General features: G+C 54.2%; 2 protein-coding genes, 1 long non-coding RNA gene and 1 pseudogene across 7 annotated transcripts; 3 read left to right on the forward strand and 1 right to left on the reverse strand.

The window, feature by feature from the left end:
- The first annotated feature begins 1,790 nt into the window (after positions 1-1,790).
- Positions 1,791-2,417, forward strand: LOC116530947 (60S ribosomal protein L29-like). The gene has a single exon (XM_032249544.1). It carries the CDS (start codon positions 1,819-1,821, stop codon positions 2,293-2,295), a length of 477 nt encoding a protein of 158 aa, XP_032105435.1. The 5' UTR covers positions 1,791-1,818; the 3' UTR covers positions 2,296-2,417.
- Positions 2,418-7,463: 5,046 nt separating this feature from the next.
- On the forward strand, positions 7,464-9,421 carry LOC116530721 (annotated as a pseudogene).
- Positions 9,422-14,535: 5,114 nt separating this feature from the next.
- ATP4A (ATPase H+/K+ transporting subunit alpha) lies at positions 14,536-27,725 on the forward strand. 5 transcript variants are annotated; one of them, XM_032248994.1, is made up of 22 exons: positions 14,536-14,620; positions 14,711-14,854; positions 14,970-15,029; positions 15,648-15,851; positions 17,525-17,638; positions 17,856-18,108; positions 18,379-18,647; positions 19,242-19,440; positions 19,747-19,856; positions 19,937-20,071; positions 20,456-20,648; positions 21,181-21,356; positions 22,451-22,587; positions 22,673-22,823; positions 22,930-23,098; positions 23,187-23,341; positions 24,164-24,287; positions 24,720-24,865; positions 26,312-26,445; positions 26,733-26,882; positions 26,967-27,058; positions 27,257-27,725. In XM_032248994.1, exons 1-22 carry the CDS (start codon positions 14,609-14,611, stop codon positions 27,283-27,285), a joined length of 3,156 nt encoding a protein of 1,051 aa, XP_032104885.1. In that variant the 5' UTR covers positions 14,536-14,608; the 3' UTR covers positions 27,286-27,725. The 5 variants fall into 5 exon arrangements, with proteins under 5 accessions (XP_032104885.1, XP_032104886.1, XP_032104883.1 ...); XM_032248995.1 differs by having other exon boundaries at positions 26,781-26,882; XM_032248992.1 differs by having other exon boundaries at positions 26,967-27,387.
- LOC116530726 lies at positions 24,541-24,762 on the reverse strand. Its single transcript, XR_004260113.1, has 2 exons — positions 24,686-24,762; positions 24,541-24,651 (listed from the first exon to the last, which is right to left on the reverse strand). It is a non-coding gene; the product is annotated as an uncharacterized LOC116530726 (long non-coding RNA).
- Positions 27,726-27,850: the final 125 nt, after the last annotated feature.

Below are 27,850 nucleotides of genomic sequence, written 5' to 3' on the forward strand. Positions count from 1 at the left end.
AACTTTAAGTTAGGGAAAATATCCTCTATGGGCCTCACCTAATGAGGTTAGGAGTTCGAGACCGGCCTGGCCAACATGGCAAAACCTGTCTACTAAAAATACAAAAATGAGCCGGGCATTGTGGCCCACGCCTCTTAATCCCAGCTACTTAGGAAGCTGAGGCAGGAGACTTGTTGGAACCTGGGAGACAGAGACTGCTGTGAGCCAAGATTGTACCACTGCACCCCAGCCTGGGCAACACTGTTCTTGAAATGAGGTGAGTTCTTGAAAGGGACTGAGTCTTTTTGGCAAAAGAGGTTTCAGGTGTTGAGAGGATTGGAGGCAAGGAAAGGTCTCCACTGCTGATGTGAAGATGTTGCCCGGACTATGTAGGTAGGAATGCAGGCAGCCTCTGGCTGAGAATGGCTCCCAGCTGACGACCAGCAAGGAAACGGGGTCCTTAGTACTGCAACAGCAAGGATGTGAATCCTGCCATAATCACATTCATTTGGAAGAAGATCCTGAGCTCCACATGAGAATCCAGCATAGGAGACACCTTAATTTTAGCTTTGGTAGATTCTGAGCAGAAGAGCAGCCATTCTGACCTACAGAACGACGAGTTAATAACAGTGTGGGAATTTGTTATGCACCATTAGAAAACATTTTCAAACACCATAGTAATCACTGATTCAGGTAGGAGGTTTTAATGAATACTAATATGGTGAGGTTTTAGCTGATGCTTCCTTTAGCTTATGGTTCTAGTAGAGCAGAGGGTTTGAGGAGCCACTTTTCAGGAAGTTGGGAGTGGGTGGGAGGTGACACTGTGCAGTCCACAAATGTAGACCTCAGTATGGCTTGTCCAAGACATAACCTGTGTACGTAAGGCCAGTCCTAAACCTAAAAGTAGTCAGAGGAACAGTGATAACACATGCAATCCAGAAGTCAGGATATTCATGGAGGAAATTGGTTCAGAGCCTTTCAAAGAGCCAAGTGGATATTCCAGAACAAAACATGGGGCGCCGAGGTGGGGGAAGACAGAAGAAGTGAAGGTTGGGCAACGTGAAGCATGTGCATTGGGTGCTGGCAGGTCCCTTGGCTGGTGGAACAAACAAAGACAGGCTTGGAAAGGAGCACATGGACAAGTGTGCCGAACCCTGAAACATGCACTCTGGCTCTGAAGGCGGGAATGAATTGGCCCCTTTGGTAAGCGCAGTATCAGAGGATCAGCAGGGGCAGTGGCCATACTGCAGGGATCCAGGCAGTGAACAAGAAGGGGGTAGTGTAGACAGAGTGTAGACATTGCTTTCCAAGAGCTTGGAGGCGAAAGAGAAAAGAGAAGCAGTGCAACAGCTGAGAAGAACATGGGTTCCAGTTTCTGGAATGTTGTAAGCCAACATTTGGTTTCAGAGAGTCATTATATGGAAAAGTCAGTTGTACACACATGTTTATTGCAGCACAATTTGCAATTGCAAAAATGTGGAACCAGCCCAAATGCCCATCAATCAACGAGTGGATAAAGAAACTTTGGTGTATATATATTATATATTATATATGTTATATATATAATATCTATATGATGGAATACTACTCAGCCATAAGAAGGAATGAATCAATGGCATTCACAGCAACCTGGATGAGATTAGAGACTATTATTCTAAGTGAAGTAACTCAGGGATGGAAAACCAAACATTGTATGCTCTCACTCCTAAGTAGGAGCTAAGTTATGAGGATGCAAAGGCATAAGAATGACGGTGGATTTTGGGGACTCAGGGGAAAGGGTGGGACGGAGATGAGGGATTAAAGACTACAAATTGGGGGAACCGTGGCTTAGGTGCAGACATGGCCAAGTCCAAGAACCACACAACACACAACCAGTCCCGAAAATGGCACAGAAATGGTATCAAGAAACCCCGATCACAAAGATACGGATCTCTTAAGGGGGTGGACCCCAAGTTCCTGAGGAAAATGCGCTTTGCCAAGAAGCACAACAAGAAGGGCCTAAAGAAGATGCAGGCCAACAATGCCAAGGCCATGAGTGCACATGCCGAGGCCATCAAGGCTCTCGTAAAGCCCAAGGAGGTTAAGCCCAAGATCCCAAAGGCGGGTGTCAGCTGCAAGCTCGATCGACTTGCCTACATTGCCCACCCCAAGCTTGGGAAGCGTGCTCGTGCACGCATTGCCAAGGGGCTCAGGCTCTGCCGGCCAAAAGTCAAGGCCAAGTCCAAGGATCAAAACAAGGCCCAGGCTGCAGCACCAGCTTCAGTTCCAGCTCAGGCTCCCAAAGGTGCCCAGGCCCCTACAAAGGCTTCAGAGTAGATATCTGTCTGCCAACGTGAGGACAGAAGGACTGGTGCGATCCCCGGGGGCTGCCATCTGCATGGGGCTGGGGTCCTCCTGTGCTATTTGTACAAATAAACCTGAGGGAGGGAAAAAAAAAAGACTACAAATTGGGTGCAGTGTATACCACTCAGGTGATGGTTGTACCAAAATCTCACAAATCACCACTAAAGAACTTACTCATGTAACCAACCACCACTTGTTCCCAAAAACCTATGAAAAGAAAAAATTAAACAACAACAACAAAAACAAACCTCAAGGAAGGAGTAGGATTTGCTGAACGGATGGAGGAAGTTTCAAGGGCTTTGAATCTTAGAGTTTAGGGCCAATTAGAAGATGAGCAGGAGAGGCCTTGCTTTACCGTGGTAACTGCCCAGGCCACAGAAAGTTTCCTGTTGCCAGGTGAAAATGTGGAGATTTAAGGGTTCTCTTATTTGGGTTCAGAACATCCCAGCTTAGAACTTTGTCATCTTGGTTCCAGGGAAGCTAGTGGACATCAAGCTCTGTGCAGGACCCAGCTAAGCCTCTGTGCCTTCATAATGCAGGACACACCTCCTAAAGACAAAGCCCAGAGGTTAGAGTGAGGCTCTTCGAGGGAACTGGTCGCTTCTGCTCTTTCCCATTCGTTCCTGTAGCCCAGTTGTTCTCAAACTTTAATGTGGAGCGCTTGTTAAGACACAGGTGGCTGGGCATCACCACTATAATTTCATATTCAGTAGGTCTGGGGTGGAGCTCAAGAATTTGTATTTTTAATAGATTCCCAGGTGCAACAAACAAACGTGAAAAAATGCTCATCATCACCGATCATTAGAGAAATGCAAATGAAAACCACATTGAGATACCATCTCACACCAGTTTGGCGATCATTAAAAAATCTGGAGACAAAAGATGCTGGAGAGGATGTGGAGAAAAAGGAACACTTTTACACTGTTGGTGGGAGTGTAAATTAGTTCAACCATTATGGAAGACAGTGTGGCGATTCCTCAAGGATCTAGAAATAGAAATTCCATTTGAGAGCTGGGCGCAGTGGCTCACGCCTGTAATCCCAGCACTTTGGGAGGCTGAGGTGGGCGGATCACCTGAGGTCAGGAGTTCGAGACCAGCCTGACCAATATGGTGAAACCCCGTCTTAAAAAAAAAAAAAAAAGAAATTCCATTTGACCCAGCAATCCCATTACTGGGTATATACCCAAAGGATTATAAATAATTCTATTATAAAGACAGAGGCACACATATGTTCGTTGCAGCGCTGTTTACGATAGCAAAGACTTGGGCATCCACCCAAATGCCCATCAATGATAGACTGGACAAAGAAAATGTGGCACATATACACCATGGAATACTATGCAGCCATAAAAAATGATGAGTTCGTGTTCTTTGTAGAGACATGGATGAATCTAGAAACCATCATTCTCAGCAAATGGTCACAAGAACAGAAAACCACGTTTTCACACATAGGTGGATGATGAACAGTGAGATCACTTGAGCACAGGGAAAGGAACAACACTCACTGGGCGAGATGGGGAGGTGGAGGGGAGGGGAGGGGAGGGGAGGGACAGTGGGGGGGTGGGGCAGATGGGGAGGGATAACATTGGGAGAAATGCCTGACGTAGGTGACGGGGGGTGGAGGGGAATGTGGCACGTATGTACTTATGCAACAATCCTGCAGGATGCAGAATGTGCACATGTACCCCAGAGCCCAAAGTACAATAAAAAATATTGTATTATTATAATAATATGTAATAAAATATATCATAATATAATTATATCATATAATAGTAATAATTACTATTTCCATTATTTATTTGGGTGTTTTTCTTCTTTATCTCCCTGGAATTCCAGAAGAGCTATGGTCTTGTCTGCCTTAGTTACCATGTGGTTCTCAGGGGCCAGCCAGGGCCTAATGTACAGTAGCCTCCCTAATAGTGATAAATCTGTCCATTACACTTATATGCAATCTGGATGTGAGATCCACACACACTATATTGAACTGATCAGGAGTTCAAACTGGCAATAACAACAAAAAGGAGGAATGGCCGGGCACAGTGATTCAAGCCTATAATCCCAACATTTTGGGAAGCTGAGGTAGGAGGATTGCTTGAGGCCAGGCGTTCAAGACCAGACTGGGCAACATAGTGAGACCTCTATAAAAAATAAAAAATTAGCCCGGTGTGGTGGCGTATACTTGTGGTCCTAGTTATTGGAGAGACTGAAGCAGGAGGATCATTTGAGCCCAGGAGGTTGAGGCTGCAGAGAGCTACGATTGCACCACTGCATTCCAATCTGTATGACCTGAGAGACCCTGTCTCTAAGGGAAAAAAGAAAAAAAGGGGAAAAAAAGCGAGAAAAAATTTAAAAAGGACAAGTCACTCCAACCCAGTCCCCTTATTCACTGAATCAATCCTTAGGGCTGGAAGAAAGGGAAGTGGCTGGCCCACGCCCCTTACACATATGGAACCAATCAGAAGCCAGATTGAAGCACTGGAGCCACGCCTATAAAGGAGTAGCCAATCATAATGAAGGAGTGGCCTATAGCGGCCACGCTCTGTGACTGAAATCAACAAAGCAGCCTCAGAGACTGAGGAGTGAAGGGAAGTCCTAGGGATATTGTCTAGGTTTGTGCTGAGTTATCAGAAAACAGTAGGGGTGTGAGAGCTTGGGGGGTAAGGAGGGGTAGGGAGGGTTTAGAGGAGGAAAGTGGAACAGACAGAGGGGAGCAGAGAGGGGATTGTAAGAGGCTAGAGGAGGGCTGCATGGGTGTTCCGGAGCCAGCAAGGCTACTCTACGGGAGCACTGGGCTGTGCTGGGTTCTGGCTTGGGGCACTGTCCCCTGGCTTGGGGCAATGTCAGCTTTTAGTACTTTTCTAGCCAGAGGGGTTGGTTTGGGTGGTCCCAATTGCTTGGGGACTCAGATGTCCCCTTCCCGGACCCCATGACCTCTGTCTGCAGATTCTACTTACCCAGCATCTCCTCCTCAGGCCAAGGCCCATGGCTACTGTGACAAGCCCCAGGGATTTGAAGTCCCCGGTCACCCCGATGCAGCAGGCCAGCCTGAAGCAGCCGATCACCCCAATGCCGCCGCTCATCCCTGGGCAGCCTTTCATCCCTATGCAGCCGCTCGCCCCGATGCAGCCAGTTGTCCTGATGCCCTTGCATCCTCCAGAAAGAGATTATCTGCTGCTCGCCATCATATCCTTCTTCTTCTGCATCCTGCTGGCAATCCCTGCTCTGGTGTTCTCCCTCAAGGTGGGCACCACCCAGCTACCACAAACTCTCTTCGTCCCCAGACCTCCCTTGTCTTTCCCGCCGCAGGGACCTCCTCGTGTTTCTCGGGGATTTGCCTCCTCCCTCTTCACCATCTGCTTGCCCTTGCCCCTCTCCAGGACCACCCAGATCGACTCCCTTATCCTGGCTCCCTGGTTTCTTCCTTTTTCCCCTGGGGGACTGAACACTGCCCTGACCTCCCTAATGCCACCATCCTGATCTTGCCCTCTTTGCCTCTCCCCAGGGATTTCCCTCCACTTCCACATTTTGGAAACATCCACACCAGTTTGCCTTTACTCCCACAGACCCGGGAAGCCAATTTCCTTGGGAATCAGAGAAAAGCGCGGATAAATTCCAGACTGGCTTTGGGCTTCAGCATCTCCAGCATCCTGGTGGGCTGCATTGTGATCATTTGCTCCACTGTAATCAGAAGCTTGAAACAGAAAATATGAAAGCCCCAGTGAGTAATGGACTGTTCCCCCTGCAGCATTTGAACTAAGACATCAGTAACTGCCTGTGCTGGGGGAAGTCTCCCCTCCATCAGTATTTTTAAGAGCAGTAAAGTTTATGAGGAAGTTTCCATTTTCTGATTCATCTGCTGTGTGCATGTATGTGTGCCCACATGTTCACATCTCCTGTGTGTCCACCTTGCCAGGTACCATGGGACTTTCACATATTTGATGAACATTTATTGGGTAATAGTGAGAGGCACTGTTTTAAGCCTTAGTGATTTAGTGCTGTTTCAGACAGATGAGGTATTTGCCTCCATAAAATTTACATTATAATTGGCTGGGCAAGGTGGCTCACACCTGTAATCCCAGCACTTTGGGAGACCAAGTCAGGTGGATCACTTGAGGTCAGGAGTTTGAGACCAGCCTAGACAACATGGAGGAACATGTTGTCTATATTAAAAATACAAAAATCAGCTGGGCATAGTGGCTGATGCCCGCCTGTAATCCCAGCTACTCGAGAGGCTGAGGTGGGAGGATCCCAACCTGGAAGGTGGAGGTTGCTGTGAGCTGATATTGCACCACTGCACTCCAGCCTGGGTGACAGAGTGAGACTCCGTCTCAAAAAATAAAAAAAAAAGAAGCCAACAGGGTACTTTCAGGGTGTTATAGGGCCAGCAAGGGTATTACAGGGGCCAGCAGGGACACTGCAGGGCTCTTTTTCCACAACAAAGATGAACATTATTGTGGGTTGAGTATTCCCATTACTTCCTGTTGATGGGGTTGATTCCCAGTACTTCCTGTTAATGGGGCAATCCCAGCACTTTGGGAGCCCGAGGTGGGAGGATCTTTTGAGACCAGCTGAGACCAGCCTGGGCAACATAGCAAGACCCTGTCTTATGCATGCTTGTAGTCCCAGCTACTTGGGAGACTGAAGTGGGAGGACTGCTTGAGCCCAGGAATTTGAGGCTGCAGTGAGCCATGATTGCACCATTGAACTCCAGCGTGGGTGACAGAGTGAGACCATATATATATATATATATATATATATATATATATTTAAAGGGCTGGGCACAGTGGCTTACACCTATAATCCCAGCACTTGGAAAGCTGAGGTGGGCGGATCACCAGAAGTCAGGAGTTCAAGACCAGCCTGATCGATATGGAGAAACCCTATCTCTACTAAAAATACAAAAATTAGGTGTGATGGTGTGCACCTGCAATCCCAGCTACCTGGGAGGCTAAAGCAGGAGAATCGCTTGAGCCTGAGAAGCGGAGGTTGTAGTGAGCTGAGATCACACGACTGCACTCCAGCCTGGAGACAGAGCAAGACTCCATCTCAACAAAAAAGAGTTCGAGGCCAGCCTGGCCAACATAGTGAAACTCCTATCTCTATTAAAAATACAAAAATGCGGCAACCTTCGCGGCTCCAACATGGCTCCCCGGCTGTGCAGCATCTCTGCGGCGGCGTGGCAGCATGGCGGTGCGGCGGCTGCAGGGGGGCCCGGGGGCTCTGGGACCCCACGCCGGGGACGTTTCGGCTGCAGCTGCGGCGCGTTTCTATTCCAAGGACAATGGAGGCAGCTGGTTTCGCTCCCTCTTTGCTCACAAGGTGGATCCCCGAAGGATGCCCACTCCACCCTGCTGTCCAAGAAGGAAACCAGCAACCTCCACAAGATCGTTTCACAGTGTAAAGCGCGAATACCTGGACGCCTCAACAGCCTAACGGCGGCTGTACTGCCCAAGCTGCACTGGACGAGGACTACCCCTGCTCACTCGTGGGCAATGGGAACACGTGGCATGGGGAGCAGGACCAGGCAGTGCACCTGTGGCGATTCTCAGGCGGCTACCCAGCCCTCATGGACTGCATGAACAAGCTCAAAAAGAATAAGAAGTACCTGGAGTTCCGAACGGAGCGGAGCCAGTGCTGCTGTCCAGGAGAAACCAATCGCTCCTCAAGTTCAGCTTCTGGAACGAGCCACAGCCCAGAGTGGGTCCCAACATCTATGAGCTGAGGACATACCAGCTCAAGCCGGGAACCATGATTGAGTCTGGGAACAACTGGGCTCGGGCCATCAAGTACCGGCAGGAGAACCGGGAGGCAGTGGGCGGCTTCTTCTCACAGATAGGAGGGCTCTACGTGGTGCCCATCTCTGGGTCTAGAAAGACCTGCAGCCTTGGGAGGAGACTAGAAACGCTGCCTGAAGGAAGAGGCTGGGATGAAAATGTCTGCTATACAGTCCCCCTGGTGCGACACATGGAGTCTCAGATCATGATCCCCTTGAAGATTTCGCCTCTCCAGTGACGCTGCCTCCACCCCCACCTCTGTCCCCTTCTCCCTCAGGGCAACCCAAGACAGTGGTGGTCCTGGTCCTGCTGCCTTGGTTTTGTCTTGGCTCTGGGAGGACTCTGAGGGGCAGTGCTCAGCTCAGAGAAGGGGGAACTGAAGGAAGACAAGTTCTGAGGATTTACAGCTCCGCCCACGCCCTCTTCACCTTCCCCCTGCTAGAAGTAGTTTCTAATTTCCCTGAATGAAGGATAGCAACCTTTTAGGCCTTCTTATATCTTCTCCTAAGATTCCTCATCTCAAGGCTACCAGCCCCCAATTATCTTCCATTTAGCTTGCACAAAAGGTAGCATGGCCAGTGGCTACAGGTGGGGTGGGAAGAGAGGAGGCCAGGCCAGGCCAGGCCCTCAGGAATTCCCTGGTCTCTGGACCACACACTTGCTAGACAGTCTGAGCCAAGTCCCTCCTGCTGGACAGAAGCCTGGAGCCACCAAAAACAAAACAACAAAAAACACCTCATCAGCATGGTCAGGAGGAGGTCCAGACATTCCACCCAAAGAGGCTGGGGAAAGGGATGGGAGCCAGGAAGGATTTAGGGGAGGAGACAGACACATAACAGGAACTCAGAAGGTAGAACTTAGAATTCCGAACTTGGGCTTCAGCTGCAGAATTTGGAATCTGGAACAGAGAATTGGGAAGATGGAACAGAGATGGCAGAAGACCACTTGAAGAGAGGTTCCTAACAGTAGACGGAGAGTGGCTGGGCTGTTTCCCGTTACATAATGGGGCTGAGAACTTAAAAGTGTAGTTCCACTCCTATGCAGAAAGTCTTTCCTGCCCTTCCTCCTTCCTGCAGGCAAATGTACAGGCCAGGGCCTGTTCCCGCACCCTATGTTACCTCTCTCCTACTTGACATTCTGTCAACCCAACCCTCATTCTGCAGCGCCACCTGGTGTGTGGAAGGGGGTCAGTGACTCTGGGGGGTCTCCTCAGCGACCCCCATATCTCATCATGAACCCTTGGGTAGCTTGATTCTGCCTCCCATCCAGGAAAACTTCTGCTGGAGTTGCTGATGGAACCAATTAAATATTTACTATAAAAAAAATACAAAAATTAGCCAGGTGTGGTGGCAGGCACCTGTAGTTCCAGCTACTGGGGAAAGCGGAGGGTCGGGGAATCACTTCAACCTGGGAGGTGAATGTTGCAGTGAGCCAAGACCACACCATGGCGCTCCAGCCTGGATGACAGAGTGAGTCTCCATCTCAAACAAACAAACAAACAAACAAAACAAGTGAGGGGCTCTGCACCCAGCCCAGGACGGCAGGATGGCTGACCTTTCCAGTCTGCATTGCACAAAGATGGGAGAGGAACAGAACACAGGGGCCTGGCTGGCAGCTTAGCTGGGCTGGGAGCCAGACGGTGTCCCCCAGCTCCTTGACAATTTTTTCAATTCTGACCACTAATTCTGATCACCTGCCCTGCGCCTGGCCTGGAGAGGCTGGAGAGGAGGGAGAAGCAAGGACCCTGCATGCCCAGCCCCTTCTTTTCATCCTCCCAGGGTTGAGGGGGCGGGGTGACCTTCTCAGGAGGTGGAAGGGCATTGCTGGACCCATTATCTTATCAGGGAGACGCAAACACTGTACCAAAAGTCACGGTCACAGTGACTTCTGTCACTTGGCAAACACTCCCGAGGCCAGCCCGGGCCAGGCGATGCAGGGCACACAGTGGGGACTGAGACAGCCTGGGTCCTGCCCTCATGGGTCTGGATGGGGAGATGAAATGTCACCAACCCTGACAGCCCAGAGTGGTCAGGGCTGTGATGGAGGAATTATGGGGTCAGAGTCGTCAGGACTGGGATGGGAGAAGCACAGGCAGGCAGGTGGGGGCTGTGATAGGGAGGCTCAGAGGTCTGTGGAAGCCCAGGGAGGTGCCTGACCCAGCCTGGTGGGTAGTCCAAGAAGGCTTCCTGGAGGAAGGATTGTCTGTGCTTAACAGGAAAGACGAGGAGCTGTTGAACATGGGGAAGAGGTAGGGTGCACCCTTCAGGTAGAGGAAATTGCATCTGCTGAGGTTTTGAAATGATCATTTGGAAAAGCAGAAGGCCTGGTGGGCAGGACCCCAAAGCATGAAAGGGAAAAGAGGAACATGGGGAGGAGGAGGGATGGCCAGGGATCTGATCCCATCAAAGTTTACAGGGAGCTGGGTCCCTAACAGTGTGTATGGCCACGGTTCTAGGAGACTATTGTTCAAATTCCCCTTCAAACACACATAATGTTCACCATTTACATTTTTTTTTTTTTTTAGAGGTTTGTTCTGTCGCCCAGACTGGAGTGCAGTGGTACAATCTTGGCTCATTGCAACCTCTGCCTCCTGGGTTTAAGTGATTCCCCTGCCTCAGCCTCCTGAGTAGCTGGGACTACAGGTGCCTGCCAATGCACTTAGCGAAGTTTTGTATTTTTAGTAGAATTTTTTTTTTTGAAACAGAGTCTCACTCTGTCGCCCAGGCAGGAACACAATGGCACAATCTCGGCTCACTGCAAACTCTGCCTCTTGGGTTCAAGCAATTCTCTGCCTCAGCCTCCCGAGAAGATGGGATTACAGGCACCTGCCACCACGCCCAGCTAATTTTTGTATTTTTAGTAGAGACGGGGTCTCGCCATCTTGGCCAGGCTGATCTTGAACTCCTAACCTCATGATCCATCCACCTCGGCCTTTCAAGTGTTGGGATTACAGGCGTGAGCCACTGCACCTGGCTGGAATTTTATATTTTAGTAGTTGGCCAGGCTGGTCTCGAACTCCTGACCTTCAGTGATCTGCCCATCTCGGCCTGCCAGTGCTGGGATTAGAGGCATACGCCACCGCTCCTGGCCCACCATCCATTTAATAGTTTGTCCTTTGCCCCCTCTTTCTCAAGAAAAGAACATTTTTTTCAAGTCTGACCACTAATTGTTCTCAAAGAACTTTCCAATGTTCTGTGTGCCCCAGGCTCAGAGAAAGAGGGGTGGACCTTGCAGTGCTGTGGATTGTGTCTCGCTTGCAACATTCTTGTGAGAAGCTTCTTTGTCCCTGAGTTGTGCTAGGGGTTGTCCATCCACCTGAAATGGCATTGTGTGGTCCACTCAGGCTGCATTCCAGGGTGCCAGAGACTTGGAACACTTCCTAACTTATCCAGATCCTGCCTATGGACAAAGGTCTCTGTGTTCATCTCCCAGAGACAGGGCTTAGTATTGCTTAGACACACGGTGAAATAATAAATTGCACAAGCAAAGACCCTCCCTGCAAACACACAGAACTTGGGTTTAAACTTGTATCTGAAGACTGCAAAATCAGGGGAGTAGGTAAAAGTATTTACCCATGAACCTAGCTGAGCAGGGATGGTCAGAATGGACAAAGCTGGCGGGCACAGTGACTCACGCCCATACAAGGACATGTCCCAGTGCAGGGACATGAACTTGGCTCACTGCAACCTCCACCTCTCGGGTTCAAGAGATTCTCTTGCCTCAGTCTCCCAAGTAGTTGGGGCGACAGGTGCGAGCCAGTGGGTCCAGCTAATTTTTGTTTGTTTGTTCTTTGAGACGGAGTCTCGTTCTGTTGCCCAGGCTGGAGTACGGTGGCACAATCTTGTCACTGCAACCTCTGCCTCCCGGGTTCAAGTGATTCTCCCGCCTTAGCCTCCCGAGTTAACTGGAACAAAAGGTGCGCTCCACTGTGCCTGGCTAATTTTTTATATTATTTTAGTAGAGACGGGGTTTCACCATATTGGCCAGGCTGGTCTCAAATTCCTGACCTCGTGATCTGCCCACCTCAGCCTTCCAGAGTGCTGAGATTACAGGTGTGAACCATGGCACCTGGCCCAGTTCTCCTTCTAATAAATACCAAACAAATAAAAAGAAAAGAGAGCATCAGGTTGGAGTAAGAGGTGTGAATACAGTGGGGAAAGGGAGCAGAAACAGTGGGCTGCAGTATTACAGAGTGGACTCTGAGGAGGCGACATTTGAGTGGAGACCTGAGGGAGGTGAGAAAGCCAATGCAGACATCTCAGGACGGGGCCCAGCAGAAGGAGCTGTAAGTGCCACGGTCCTGAAGCAGGAATGAACTTGGTCTGTGCAAAGTGCAGCAGAGAGGCCAGTGCCCCTGGAAACCCAGTAGCGACTGAGGCAGGGCAGGTGACCAGTGCCAGATCTTGCTGGAAGGAGTGCAGGGTTTATTCTCAGTGGGAAGGGAAGTCTTTGGATGGTTGTAAGTAGAGGGGTGACACAAGCCATTTGACACACACGGCTCAGAGCTGACCTGCGCATAAGGCTGGGTGCGGTAGCTCACACCTATAATCCCCGCACTCTGAGAGGCCGAGGCGGGTGGATCACCTGAGGTCAGTACTTTGAGACCAGCCTGGCCAACATGGTGAAACCCCATCTCTACCAAAAATACAAAAATTAGCTGGGTGTGGTGGCATGCACCTGTAATCCCAGCTACTCGGGAGACTGAGGCAGGAGAATCCCTTGAACCAGGCAGTTGGAGGTTGCAGTGAGCCGAGAGTGCACCACTGCACTCCAGCCTGGCGACAGAGTGAGACTTTGCCTAAAAAAAAAAAAAAAAAAAGAGCTGAGCCACGCGTGGTGAGCAGGTGGACTCACTGCAAGGACAGTGTGACTGTGGCCCCACGCTGCCTTCTCTTTGCGGGTTTCTTCCAGCATGCTGAGGATGCCCAGCTTGTGGGTGCGGGGAGGGGCTACGGCCGCCCGACAGCTTTGTTTCCCAGGTGACCTGCCCCAGCGGAGAAGGACACTGCCAGGCCAGTTATCTTATCAGGCGCACTCTCACCTGCTCCTGGAGACACGCCCACCTCATAACATACCAAGGTCCCCACCATTCCACAGGGCCAGCCCCTTGCTGCTGCCCATGGACGTCCCTACCTGAGGGATGGGGAGGGAGTCCCCAGGCCCCCTGGCATCCGTCACCAAGCACCAAGCTCAGGCCAAGAACCTTGAACACATCCATTCCACACGCTGCACCTTGGTTTCCCCATCTGGGGTAGCGACAGGGGAACGGCTGAGACTGTAAAGGCTCTAGCTGGATGTGTGAGTGCCTCTGGGACCCTCCCATAGTCCCTCTGAGTCTCAGTTTCCCCCTCTGCACCACAGGAATGATAGTGTTGCCTGCACAGGGTTTTTTTTGCAAAGACCCATGAGGTCACACGTGGCGCTGCTGAGGTGAAGTTTGGGTTTTTCCATTGGTGGTGCCATAGAAGAGCCAGGCTCTGGGGTCAAGCCTGAGTTGGAACCCTGTCCCTAGGTTTTAAATGTTGAAGTCTTCTGCAAAGTCCTTGATGGGGGCTAAGAAGAGAACATTGCTTTACAGAGGTGCTGCTAGGAGCTAAGGAAACCATCTGAGTGACACACAGAGCATACGCAGCCCACAGTGAGGATTCAGGATTCAGTCAACGTTCAGCCACCACAGAGAGTGCTGTAAGCATGGCTGGGTGTGGTGGCTTAAGCCTGTGATCCGAGCGCTTTGGGAGGCTGAGGTGGGTGGTTCACCTGAGGTCAGGAGTTCAAGACCAGCCTGGTCAACACGGGGAAACCTCGTCTCTACTAAAAGTACAAAAATTAGCCAGGAGTGGTAATGCATACCTGTAATTCCAGCTACTTGGGAGGCTGAGGCAGGAGAATCACTTGAACCTGGGAGGCAGAGGTTGCAGTGAGCTGAGACTGTGCCACTGCACTCCAGCCTGGGCAACACAGTGAGACTCCATCTCAAAAAAAAAACAACGAAAAAGAGTGTTGAGGCACCCTCCTCTTCCAGTTGATCAGGCCGGTGCTATTTAGACTAAAAGAGGACACTCTGCAGCCGGATGATCTGGTTCTCACTCCATCACGTCCAAACCTGCGACGGAGCCACAGGAGAGTGACTCAACCCCTCCGTGCCTCAGTTTCCCCATCTGTGAGGGGTCTTGTCCCCTCAAAGGGTTGTTGGCAGGTTAAATAAGTTAGCACATGGAAGCCCTTAGCACAATGCCCAGCACATAATGAGCACCTTATGTTTGCTCTTCTCGTTGTTGGAGCTGTCCCAGGGCCTCCCTGATATCAAGCAGGTTGACATGGGGCGATCTGGCCTGGGGGGGGGCTGCAGCCCAGGAGGGAATGCCTCAGGCACCCAGGCCTGGAGGTCACCCTGAGGAGCCCTGTAATCAGCTGTCGTCGGGCAGTTCCGCTCCACCCCCCGCCCTCCTCAGGTATATCAGGGCTGGTCCAGGCCCAGGCTCTGTCGTGTGAGAGTGCAGGCACCGCGCACCATGGGGAAGGCCGTGAGTGGGGCTCAGGGGTCTGGGGTGCGGTGGGGACAGGGGTTCCAGTGGGATTTGTGGCCTCCCTCCCTCTATCCCATCCATCCCCAGGAGAACTATGAGCTCTACTCGGTGGAGCTGGGCCCTGGCCCCGGAGGGGACATGGCTGCCAAGATGAGCAAGAAGAAGAAGGCGGGCGGTGGGGGCGGCAAGAGGAAGGAGAAGCTGGAGAACATGAAGAAGGAGATGGAGATTGTGAGCTCCTGCTGGGGAGGGGCGGCAGCTGGGGGGTGGGCTGGGAACTGAGCAGTGGGTGGGGAGGGGACTAGGAGAGCCCAGAGCAAGCACCCTGCCCCACCCCACCACACAGAACGACCACCAGCTGTCAGTGGCGGAGCTGGAACAGAAATACCAGACCAGTGCCACCAAGGTGAGCAGGAGACTGGGAGCTAGCAGAGAGGAGACGGGGAGAGAGGGAGGGAGAGGGAGACGGAAGAAGGGAGATGGAGAGAGGGGGGAGAGAGGGGGAGAAAGGGAGGGGGAGAGAGAGAGGGAGAATGAGAGAGGGAGAGGGAGAGATGGAGAGAGGGAGGGAGAGGGAGAGAGGGAGAGATGGGGAGGGGAAGATATGGAGAAATGGACAGAGAGAGGGAGAGGAGAGAGGGAGAGAGAGAGGGAAGGAGGGAAGGAGAGAAGGAGGGAGAAGGAGAGAGGGAGGGAGGGAGATAGCATTAGAGAGAAAGGGCTAGACACAGAGATGGAGAGAGGAATAGATGAAAAGAGACAGCAAGACAGAGAAATCAGACAGATACAGAGAGAGCAGCAGGAGAGACACAGAAAGGTGAGTGAGGAGAGAGAGACAAAGGGAGAGATGAAGGAGGGAGGGAGAGATGGCGCAGGGGCAGGGGCAGGAATCAAGAGACAAAGAGAGATGAGAAGGGGCAGGACAGACCGATCTGGGGAAAGGAAACCGAGGCGGGGGCTTCCCACAGGGTGTGCATGTGGAGGAAAGCCCCCAGCACCACCTCGTCCTGCCCCTCTGTCTCAGGGCCTGTCTGCCAGCCTGGCTGCCGAGCTGCTGCTGCGGGATGGGCCCAACGCGCTGCGGCCGCCACGAGGCACCCCAGAGTACATCAAGTTCGCGAGGCAGCTGGCCGGGGGCCTGCAGTGCCTCATGTGGGTGGCCGCCGCCATCTGCCTCATCGCCTTTGCCATCCAGGCCAGCGAGGGGGACCTCACCACCGATGACAACGTGAGTGGTGATGCAGGGACAGCCTCGGGACACGGGGACCTGGGGACGGAGGACACGGAGCATGGGACTCAGGACAAGAGGGGCAGAGGATGGCGATACAGAAACACGAAAGGCAGTCTCAAGACAGGAGTCATGGGGGGTGGAGGACATTGGGATATGGATGGGGCCGACACAAGGACACAGGACGCAGGGACACTGGCGTGAGTCTCGGGTATGGGGACATGGGTGGGGGTATAAAGAGTATGGCAATGTGATACGTAAGAGATGGGACTTGGAGGCTGGGCTCGGTGGCTCATGCCTGTAATCCCAGCACTTTGAGAAACTGAGGCAGATGGATCACTAGGTCAGGAGTTCGAGACCAGCCTGGCCAACATGGTGAAAAGCCATCTGTACTAAAAATGCAAAAATTAACCAGGCATGGTGGCGGGCACCGCTACTCGGGAGGCTGAGGCAGGAGAATCATTTGAACCCAGGAGGTGGAGGTTGCAGTGAGGCAAGACCATGCCACTGCATACTGGCCTGGGCAGCACAGCAAGACTCTGCCTCAAAAAAAAAAAAAAAAAAAAAAAGAGAGAGAGAGAGAGATGAGACTTGGGAAACAGGACACGCAGACACAGGACAGACTGGGGTGTGGGGAACAGGGGACCCTAGGACTCAGACACGGGAAACCAGGGCAGGGACACAAGCCTCCAGACACAGCACATGGAGAGACACAAAACATGAGACATAGAAGCACAGAGACAGAGAGGAAATGGAGACGCAGGGCCATGGACACTGGACACATGGCAGAGGTCAGGGCAAGGGACATGGGGACTCAGGGACACATGACATTGGACAGAGGCTCGAAAAGCCACAGCCACCGGACACAGGATGGGGACTCAGAGATACGCAGACATAGGAGAAACAGAACACAGTGATCGGGGAGCTGGAACATGGGGGCCACGGCTCCAGAGGACAGAGACCATGACGCACAAGGTCTGCGGCACATACAGGGACTGGGATGTGAGGACGCAGGGACGAGGGGACACAGAGGGTGGCCGCAGATTATGGAAAACCCAGGATGTGAAACTAGAGACACAGGGAATACAGGCCACGGGGACAGCAGGAGGTGTGGGACAGTGGACATGGGGAATGCAAGGCTTGGGGACACAGGAGAAGGGAACGTGTCAGACCAAGACACACAGTGACTTGGGGCACAAGTCACAGATATGGGGACTTGGAAGACTGAGGATTCAGGGTGTTGGAAATAGATGCTGGAAATAGATGCTCGGTGCTGCAAAGAAAAATTAGCACTGAGACAAAGGATCTTTCAGCAACGCAGTTTTTACTTCCTGGACTGCAGGAAGGGCACTCACGATCCTTTGTCTCAGTGCTAATTTTTCTTTGCGGCACTGAGCATCTATTTCCAGCATCTATTCCAACAAGGGCCAGAGGATGTGAAATGTACACAGGAACACAAGACACTGAGAAGACAGGGCAGGCGAGTGTGGGGTATGAGGGACATGGAGAGGGGGCCACAGGCCACAGGGAATGGTGCATGGAGTTTCCTAGTAGGTGGGGAAAACCGTGGAGGTGACCCCAAGAACACCAGGGCACCAGGGAGCAGGGGGGGCGGTCTCAGGCAGGCAGCTTCCAGCCTCTCCGACTAACCCCAGCCCTGTCCCTGTCCCCAGCTGTACCTGGCAATTGCTCTCATCGCTGTAGTTGTTGTCACCGGCTGCTTTGGCTACTACCAGGAATTCAAGAGCACCAACATCATCGCCAGCTTCAAGAACCTTGTGCCACAGGTGGGTTCCTCAGCACCCAGCCACTCCAGATCCCAGAGACCCCTAACCTCTCCAGGAGGCTCCTGCAGCCTCCTCCCATCAGGCCCAACCTGCCCCCCATCTGTGGCCTCCATCTCTCCTCATGGGTCCCCAATTCTCCCCACCCTCTACCTCCCCACATGCAGCAACTCCCACCTCCCCCACCCCCCCCCCATCTACCTAAACTCTTGCCCCGCAGCAAGCCACTGTCATCCGAGATGGAGACAAGTTCCAGATCAACGCTGACCAGCTGGTGGTGGGTGACCTGGTGGAGATGAAAGGCGGGGACAGAGTGCCCGCTGACATCCGCATCCTGGCGGCCCAGGGCTGCAAGGTGGACAACTCCTCACTGACGGGGGAGTCTGAGCCGCAGACCCGCTCACCCGAGTGCACACACGAGAGCCCCCTGGAGACGCGCAACATTGCCTTCTTCTCCACCATGTGCCTTGAGGGTCTGTGACGCCCCCGCCTGCCTGCCCAGTAACCACTGCTTCCACTGGCCCCTCTCCTGCTACCTTCTAGAACAGGGAGCTTCTGCTTCGTTGCCTTCCCTCGCATGACTGCCACCTCCCCAGGATACGCTGTCTCTCTGTCTCCCACTGTCGTTACCCTCTCCCCAGGTCACACCCTCTGCTGGTGGTGACTGGCTCTCCTTCAGCTCACAGAGCAGCGCACACCCCACTGCCCTCCTCATCCCTGAGTTACCCTTTGGCCCCCTGCAGGCACAGCGCAGGGCCTGGTGGTGAACACGGGTGACCGCACCATCATTGGGCGCATCGCGTCTCTGGCGTCGGGGGTGGAAAATGAGAAGACACCCATTGCTATCGAGATTGAGCATTTTGTGGACATCATCGCAGGCCTGGCCATACTCTTTGGTGCCACATTTTTTATCGTGGCCATGTGCATTGGCTACACCTTCCTGCGGGCGATGGTCTTCTTCATGGCCATCGTGGTGGCCTACGTGCCTGAGGGGCTGCTGGCCACTGTCACAGTGAGTGGGGGCAGGCAGGGGCGCAGGGAGCTGAGGGGCCTGCCAAGCCATCTGCTCTTTCCTCCATGCTTCCCCATCATGTCCCTGCCTGTCCATCCATCCACTCCACTCCTGTCAACCCTCCCATCTTCCCATCAACCACCCATTGAGCAAGTGCTTCCTGAGGCGACCCTGGGCCATGTCCTGTGCCTCACATCGAGGGCGCAGAGATGCCGAGGCTGGCAGGGTCCTTGACCAGAGGAGGCTGAGGTCCTGTGCGGGCAGCCAGCAGGTCACCCAGCCTTCCACAATCAGCACCCAGCCCCAGACTAGCCATGAAGGAGTCACGGGGAAGGTTCCTTTTCTCATTTTGGTTGTGTGATGAGAATTTTCAGCACCTCGGCTAGGACACAGTATCTGGGCAGACTGGGGAAGGAGTCCCAAACAAAGCACAGGCCGAACAAAAGCTGGGGGCAAGAAAACACCTGCTTTTTGCAGAAGCAAGTTGCACACGCAGCCCCGCAGCTAGGGTAAAGCCTTCCCGGTGCTGTGAGGCTGGGAAGAGGGCTGGAAGCAAGGGTGGTCCCCAATCTATGGTGCTCACCCCTTCCCCAGGTCTGCCTCTCCCTGACAGCCAAGCGCCTGGCCAGTAAGAACTGCGTGGTCAAGAACCTGGAGGCGGTGGAGACATTGGGCTCCACCTCAGTGATCTGCTCGGACAAGACAGGGACGCTCACTCAGAACCGCATGACTGTGTCCCATCTGTGGTTTGACAACCACATCCACACAGCTGACACCACGGAAGACCAGTCAGGTGTGGGGAAGGGAGGGCACAGGGCAGGATCTGGTGGATGGGGGATGCTGGAGACCTGAAGGGGGCTGGGGAGGTAGGGAGGGCTTTGTATGATGGGGGCGCGACTCGGCTCCAGGTCTCAAAGGAGACTCGCTACTGGGTCTAGAGGGAAGGCTCATCCAGGGGTTGGGTCCCTCAGGGTTGGGTGTACCCCAATCCCACCTAGGTCTGGGGAAGGGTCCCCAGACTTGAGCCTAGGAGGTGGGGTCTTGGTTCTGGTCCGGGAGAGCCGCGGTGCGGGACCCAGCCTGGACGCCTGGTCTGCAGGGCAGACGTTTGACCAGTCCTCGGAGACGTGGCGGGCGCTGTGCCGGGTGCTCACCCTGTGCAACCGCGCCGCCTTCAAGTCCGGCCAGGACGCAGTGCCCGTGCCCAAGGTGAGAGCCGCGGGACCTCCAGGGAATACCGGGAGCCTGGTGCAGCCGGGTTCGCCCCTGACACCGGCCCCCTCTCCCAGCGCATCGTGATCGGAGACGCGTCGGAGACGGCGCTGCTGAAGTTCTCAGAGTTGACGCTGGGCAACGCCATGGGCTACCGCGACCGCTTCCCAAAAGTCTGCGAGATCCCCTTCAACTCCACCAACAAGTTCCAGGTGCGCAGCCGGCCCCGTCCACGGCCTGGTCCCGCCCACCTCGGGCCCCGCCCCAGGCCCCACCCATATCAGGCACCCCCAGTCTCCTTTCCGCAGCCAAACCCCAACCTCATCTCCCGCTTTGCCTACGGCCCCGCCCACCACCCAGCCCCGCCCACAGTCTCTGGGCAAGACTCTGCATGGGGAGCGTCTCGCTCTCGAAATCCTGCCCCAGACCCCAAATCTGTGCCTAGTCCTGCCTTAACGCTCACCCTGTATCTAGTACCCACCCTACAAGGTCCCCATCTTCCACCTTCACCCGTCCCCGCAGCTCTCAGGCCCCAACACCGCGCTCTCGGCCCCGCCTCTGCCCCCGCCCACAGCATCGCCCCTCCACGCCCATAGCTGTCCATCCACACGCTGGAGGACCCGCGGGACCCGCGACACTTGCTGGTGATGAAGGGCGCCCCCGAGCGCGTGCTGGAGCGCTGCAGCTCCATCCTCATCAAGGGCCAGGAGCTGCCTCTGGATGAGCAGTGGCGTGAGGCCTTCCAGACAGCCTACCTCAGCCTGGGAGGCCTGGGCGAACGCGTGCTCGGTGAGACCCCTGGGCAGGGGAGGAGGCTCCAGGTGCGAGGAGGAGCTAGCGCACTTTGCCACCCCTCCCCACACAGCCCTTACGGTCCTCATCACTGGCTGCCGGGTGATCTGTCGCAGTCCACAGCCTCACCCCTGACTTTCCCTGTACCAGTCCCGAACCCTGTCTGTCCTCACCTGGACTTTTCATCCTTATCCTGACGTCTCCCAATTTTTGTCCCGAAACCTTAAATTTCCCTGCCTCTACCCTAGAAAGCAGATCCGTGGTCTAATTCTGGGTCTTTTACTTGCTGTGTGACCTCTGGTAAGAAATGTCCCCTCTCTGAGCCTCAGTTTCCTCATCTGTAGGATGAGGATGGGCCTCACAGGGTGGTTGTGAGGGTACATTCAGATAATGCAAGTGAAGGGGTCAGCACAGGGTCAGGTATCCATAGGTATTTGGCGCAAGGGGCCTGGTTATTTTACTCGTTTCCTGGCCCTGCTAAGGAAGGGTCTGCCTAGGGCTCCTCCCTGACTTCCCTGTTTCTGATCAGGCTTCTGCCAGCTCTACCTGAATGAGAAGGACTACCCGCCTGGCTATGCCTTTGACGTGGAGGCCATGAACTTCCCATCTAGTGGCCTCTGCTTTGCTGGACTTGTATCCATGATTGACCCACCCCGGGCCACCGTCCCCGATGCTGTGCTCAAGTGTCGCACAGCAGGCATCCGGGTATGCCACTGTGGGGAGGAACAGGTGGGGTGAGGACAGAGGATGGCAGCAGCATTTGTGGATGAGGAACCCCATGACAAACCCACCTGAAAGTGGCTTGAACCAAAATACGTTGGTTTATGATACTGAAAAACTCTGGGGACTTAAGCTTCAGGTATAGCTGGATCCAGGAGCTCAGTGTCATTAGGAATTTCTTTCTCCATGTCTCAGCTCTGCTGTTCTCTCTGCTGGCTTTATTTGCAAGCACTCCCTCCACTTGCGGACACACACACCCCTGCTCTAGCAGCTTGAACTTAACTCCCACCTGTTTAGCCACCTCACAGAAAAAAATTATCTTTTGCACTAGTGCCAGATTGGGTCACTCATTCATCTCTAAGCCAGTCACTGTGGCTGGAAGATGGAACAACTTGATTGGCCAGGTCTGGGCTTACTTGCCCAGTCTTAGCCAGGGACCTCACTGCAACTGATGGTCTAGGGGAGAGGAGCGGCTCCCCAAACACAAAACAAAGGTGGGGAAGTCATGGCCAGGCAGGCAATGCCCAAGCCCTTACTCTGTCTCTAAGGCCTTGTTAGATCTGGGCCTTTCTAAGTTTGTTCCTTAGCCCTGTTTCCTTGTTCACTCCTCTGTGGTCATGCTGTCCTCCCTGCTGTTCCTCCAACAGTTCAGGCCTGTCCTCAATTCTGGGCCTTTGCACCTGCTGTTCCCTCTGCCAGGAGCACTCTTCCCCCAGCTTTCCATATGGCCAATTCTCTCACCTCTTTCAAGTATCTGCTCAGATGTCACCTTCTCAATGAGCCCTTCCCTGGGCACACTTAAAATAGAGTCACTATTGCCTCCACCAAGCTTAATATGTGTTTTCTACCTTCTAACATACTATATAATTCATTCTTTATTTTTTGTCACCGCCACTGGAATGCTAGCTCCTCAAGGACAGGGATTTTCATTTCTTTTGTCTCCACTATATCCCAGGCGTGTAGCAGGTGGTCACACTTGGTCAAATAAATGAACATGTGTATCAGCAGATGTCTCCCAGGGAGGATAGGGAGATGGGGCTGATCTGAAGGGGTCAGGGATCTGCTGATTCCCCCTACAGGTGATCATGGTGACAGGTGACCACCCCATCACTGCCAAGGCCATTGCAGCCAGTGTGGGCATCATCTCGGAAGGCAGCGAGACAGTGGAGGACATCGCTGCCCGCCTCCGTGTGCCCGTGGACCAGGTTAATCGCAAGTAAGCCCCCCCAGGCCTCCCTGTGGTTCTCCCCACACATGGCACAGACTGAGGTCCCAGCGAGGTCCTTCCATCTCCTCCCCAGGGACGCCCGTGCCTGCGTGATCAATGGCATGCAGCTGAAGGACATGGACCCGTCGGAGCTGGTTGAGGCCCTGCGCACCCACCCTGAGATGGTGTTTGCACGCACCAGCCCCCAGCAGAAGCTGGTAATCGTGGAGAGCTGCCAGCGGCTGGTAAGCCCTGCCGATGAGGGCGGGCAGGTGGGCAGACAGGCAGGGCTGGTCCTGGGCCGACCTCTCACTGACCACCTGCTCACCCACCTGCACCCACTGCCTGCAGGGTGCCATTGTGGCCGTCACGGGGGATGGTGTGAATGACTCCCCAGCCCTGAAGAAGGCAGACATTGGAGTAGCCATGGGCATCGCTGGCTCGGATGCTGCCAAAAATGCAGCCGACATGATCCTGCTGGATGACAACTTCGCCTCCATTGTGACAGGCGTGGAGCAGGGTCCGTGCCAGGCCAAGGAGGGGGCAGGAGTGTGGGCACAGGAGAGAGAGGGCTGTGAGGAGGCTGAGGTGCCCTCCCTACCCCACAGGCCGACTGATCTTCGACAACCTGAAGAAGTCCATCGCCTACACATTGACCAAGAACATCCCGGAGCTGACGCCCTACCTCATCTACATCACCGTCAGCGTGCCCCTGCCCCTCGGGTGCATCACCATCCTCTTCATCGAACTCTGCACTGACATCGTGAGTCCACAGCCCAGGGCCCCCACCCACAGGTGTCCAGAGACACTTGCTCGCGGATGGACAGGAGGGACAGAGACTGCCACAGGCACTCGGGCACAGAGTGCCAGACGGGACCTGTGTGTTCAATGACAGCCACTGCAGGACACATGGGTGGCAGGCAGGTGGACAGGCCTACATGGACAGACCTACAGCCATGCACACACTCAGGTCGGCCCGGGCAGACCCATGCACACACAGGGACTCAGATACGGGTACTTAGACAGAGATGTAAACAGAACGGGTATCTGACCAGATTTGAATCACAGACACATGACCCTCAACAGACATGGACAAATAAACACCCTTAGATAGACCCCACAAGACACAGACGGAAAAGAGCCACAGATACAGCCATGAAGGCAGCCAGCCCCGCCTCCTGGGTTCAAGCAATTCTCCTGCCTCAGCCTCCTGAGCAGCTGGGATTACAGGCACCCGCCATCAAGCCCGGCTAATTTTTGTACTCATAGTAAAAAACGCAGTTTTGCCATGTTGGCCAGGCTGGTCTTGAACTCCTGACCTCAGGTGATTCTCCTTCCTCGGCCTCCCAAAGTGCTGGGATTACAGGCATGAGCCACCGTGCCTGGCCAAAAAGCAGATGTTTTATGAAGATGGACACCAAGATGCTAACACCCAGGCTGTCCAGGCTGGTGTGGCTGTGCCATCCCTGCAGGTCCTACCTCCTCAGTCCTGTTCCCGCCCACAAGAGGGGGAAGGGGGACCTGGAGTGGAGGGGCCAGGGGCCCAGGCAAACCCTCAGTCCCAGTTCCTTCCACTCCTGGCCAGTTCCCATCTGTGTCCCTGGCATACGAAAAGGCCGAGAGTGACATCATGCACCTGCGTCCACGCAACCCGAAGCGCGACAGATTGGTCAACGAGCCCCTGGCTGCCTACTCCTACTTCCAGATTGGTGGGTGCCCATGGACTGGGGAGCCTGAGGGGCTCTGCGCTGGGCTGCTCGCCTACTCCAGGCCCTGCCTTGGGCTCCGGCTGTTTCTGGACCTCAGTGTCTGCATTTGGTCCTGGGTTTCCATTGCCCTCCGTGTCCCTGTCTGTCTGTGATGGTCTCTCTGGTCCCCCTGTGTCCCTGCTGTCTCTGATCTTGTTCTCCATGACCCTGTCTCTGAGTCATGGCCTATTTGTCATTTTGGGTCCTGGATGTGTCTTTTTCGCTCTGTCCCTGCTTCTGTTTCTGCTGCTCTGTGTCTGTCACTGTTCCTGCGTCCCTGTCTCTCCATGTGCCTTTCTTCCTGTGTCCTTGTCTCTGTGTCCATCTCTGTCTCCCTATGTCCCTGTCTCTGTGTCCACCTCTGTCTCCCTGTGTCCCCTTGCCTCTGTCCAGGTGCCATTCAGTCCTTTGCTGGCTTCACGGACTACTTCACAGCCATGGCCCAGGAAGGCTGGTTCCCACTGCTGTGCGTGGGGCTGCGGCCGCAATGGGAGGACCACCACCTGCAAGACCTGCAGGACAGCTACGGCCAGGAGTGGGTGAGCCCCGCCCTGCCCACCCCATCTCTGGGGTCTCTCCCTCCCAGGGCCACTTGCCTTGTGTGCGGCCCGCTCACTCCTCCACGTGGGACTGGGTTCAGCCAAAGCATCCTGGACACCCAGACTCCCTGCCAGTTCTGGGGGAAAGGGCCTTTCCCACCAACTGCAGCTCCGAACTCTTGCTTCTGATAATCGCAACTGTAGATGGGTGTCCCTGCCCTGACACTAATGCTCATCTCGAAGGTGGAATCGGCCCCTATCCTGCTACTTTTCCCTCTAGTATCACTCCCACAGGGTATTTGCACATGTGGCCCATTTTAATGAAGGTTTGGAGCACAGTGAGGCTAGATCTGGCTAGCAAAGGTGTTTAGTTCATCTGCAGAGTTCCACACAGACCAGGATATTTCCCTTAAGCATTTACTGATGGTTAAAATAGACATTGAAGCCAGACTGCCTGGACTCACGGTCTGGTACTGCTTCTCACAAGCTGTGTAACCCTGGGCAGGTTGCTTTCCCTCTCTGTGTCTGTTTTCTCACCTGCCAAGTGGAGAGAATACCAGTGTCTACCTCAGTGGTTTTCAGTTTGTTTCCAGACCAGCCACATCAGCATCACCTGGGAACTTGTTTGAAAGGCAAAATTCTCAGGCCCGATCCCAGCCCTCTGGGAGCGCTTGCTGGGATTCTCTTGCATGTTCAAGTTCCAGCACCACCGATTTACCTCCTAGGGTTATCTGGAGGATTAAATGAGCTAATGCACGTGCAACACTGGGTACCTGGAGCAGTTGGCGAACCCTGCAGTTAGCTGGTATTAGAAGGGGTTGTATTGCCACGCATGGTGGCACATGCCTGTAATTCCAGCTACTTGGGAGGCTAAGGCAGGAGAATCCCCGAGCCCGAGATGTGGAGGTTGCAGTGAGCTGAGGTTGTGCCACTGCACTCCAGCCTGGGTGACAGAGCGAGACTCCATCTCAAAAAAAAAAAAGTAGCTGGGTTGAAGAAATGGACTGCATAGTGGCTGCCCCCTTCAAATGGGGCATGTACCCTCTGTTCCCCCAAGGCCCTCCGTGCCTTCCTCACTTATTTTTGCCATCCACCTGGCCCCTGGAGTCACTGGACTTTGCAAATCCCATCTCAGGATTTCAATTCCCCTTTCCCAGGCCCTTCCTATTGGGTGCCTCCCCACTTTCACTATGAGGGCAGTCGGGCCCAGCCTACTGTTTTCCCAGCCCTGTCATCCAAGCTCTGCAAGGCTGAGGTTTCCTGGCCCCACAAGTCTGGGGTCCTGTAAACCTGGCAGCCCCTGCCTCTCTCCTTGCCCCCACCCATGAAACTCTGATGCAAGGCAGAGAGTATTGAGGGGTTCGCAGCCCCCGGACCCTATGCCCCAGGGGCTGCAGAGGCTGTCCACAGGCACTCAGGCTGCTTCCGTTTGTCCCTGGCCTGCAGACGTTCGGGCAGCGCCTGTACCAGCAATACACCTGCTACACTGTGTTCTTCATCAGCATCGAGGTGTGCCAGATTGCCGACGTGCTCATTCGCAAGACGCGCCGCCTCTCTGCCTTCCAACAGGGCTTCTTCAGGTGTCCCTGGCTGGCCCCCTCCTGCCCTCCAGTCCCTGGTCCCAACTCCCATCAGATTCTGACCATGGTTTGGAACAGCTGGCAAACACCAGTGGGTGCTGATGCCAGATGCTGACACGCCCTAACACTTTTCTAACTGACCAATAGTTCCCCCGCGGCCCCTCCACACTTCACTGAAGGGGTGGTGCTGAGAGACCCGGGCCACTCCATGTTCAGTGTGTAGAACACCTCCCTGCTGCTGCTGACATCAGACCTACTTTGACCCACAGTATCCTAATTTCCGTCAGGTTCCCAGTTCCTAACGGCCTGTCCCATCCTGCCGCCCCGCCCCGCAGGAATAAGATCCTGGTGATCGCCATCGTGTTCCAGGTCTGCATCGGCTGCTTCCTGTGCTACTGCCCCGGCATGCCCAACATCTTCAACTTCATGCCCATTCGGTGAGAGGCTGTGAGCGGCGAGCAGAGGGAGGGGGCTGCAGGACACAGGCCTGGGATGGCCTTCACCTTGCCATGTGCCTTCAGGTTCCAGTGGTGGCTGGTCCCCCTGCCCTACGGCATCCTCATCTTCGTCTATGACGAGATCCGGAAGCTTGGAGTTCGCTGTTGCCCAGGCAGTGAGTGTGGAGACTGGGGGTCTGGGGACAGGGCACTGAAATGTTTCGAGCAGCTGCACCCACCTTTGATCCTCAACACGTGGCCTCCAAGCCCTTGACCCTCCATAGCAACCACCACTGATCCATGACCCCTGAGTCCCTGGCTCTGCCTAAGTGGCACCCCCAGCACTGAGTCTCCTTGTTCCCTCTCTCTCCAAGGCTGGTGGGACCAGGAACTCTACTATTAGAGGGACGACTGCCTTCAAGCATCCCTGTAACTGCCACGGCAGGTGGGGGCAGGGCTCCTGGGACCCTCTGGACAGCCACCAAGACATCTGAGCTACTAAGAGTCCCAGCCCCACCAGTATCTGCTTCTGCAGTCCACGGCACCCCAACCTTGGAAGGACCCTGCCCACTCCCCTTCCCCATCCCCAAGGTTTGCACCTCCTGGAACAGCAGTACCTGGGCACAGTCCTCTGAGCTGGCCTCAGGAAAGCCCCCACCTGCGGCGGCGCTGGGGCTCTGACAGGGAGTACAGCTGGCCACTCCTGGAGGGTTTCTGTCCTTAGGACTCCAGTCCAGGCAGGAGGGCTGCCCAGGGGCCCTTCGTTAAAGACACGCTTGTGTCCTGAGACGGTAATAAAACCAGCTCATGCTGACTGTGCGGTATCCGGTGCCAGGCAGTGTCCTCAGCGCCTCTTGTTAGTGACTGTGATCTCCCACAGTCCTACACATGGGGGCTGTTTATTCAGGGCTGTACCTCCAGTGCCTAGAACACAGCCTGGCACATAGTAGGTGCTCAATAAACCTGCC

This window comes from Sapajus apella, unplaced genomic scaffold, assembly GCF_009761245.1.
Source record: "Sapajus apella isolate SASKATOON/1434 unplaced genomic scaffold, GSC_monkey_1.0 scaffold68, whole genome shotgun sequence".
NCBI lineage: Eukaryota > Metazoa > Chordata > Mammalia > Primates > Cebidae > Sapajus > Sapajus apella.

Coding starts and splice junctions, on each gene's coding strand:
- ATP4A (XM_032248992.1), top strand. Junction 14,855..14,969: donor TGAAGAAGGAGATGGAGATT/GTGAGCTCCTGC, acceptor CCCACCACACAG/AACGACCACCAGCTGTCAGT. Junction 18,109..18,378: donor CTCCACCATGTGCCTTGAGG/GTCTGTGACGCC, acceptor GGCCCCCTGCAG/GCACAGCGCAGGGCCTGGTG.
- LOC116530947 (XM_032249544.1), top strand. CDS start 1,819: ATGGCCAAGTCCAAGAACCACACAACACACAACCAGTCCCGAAAATGG.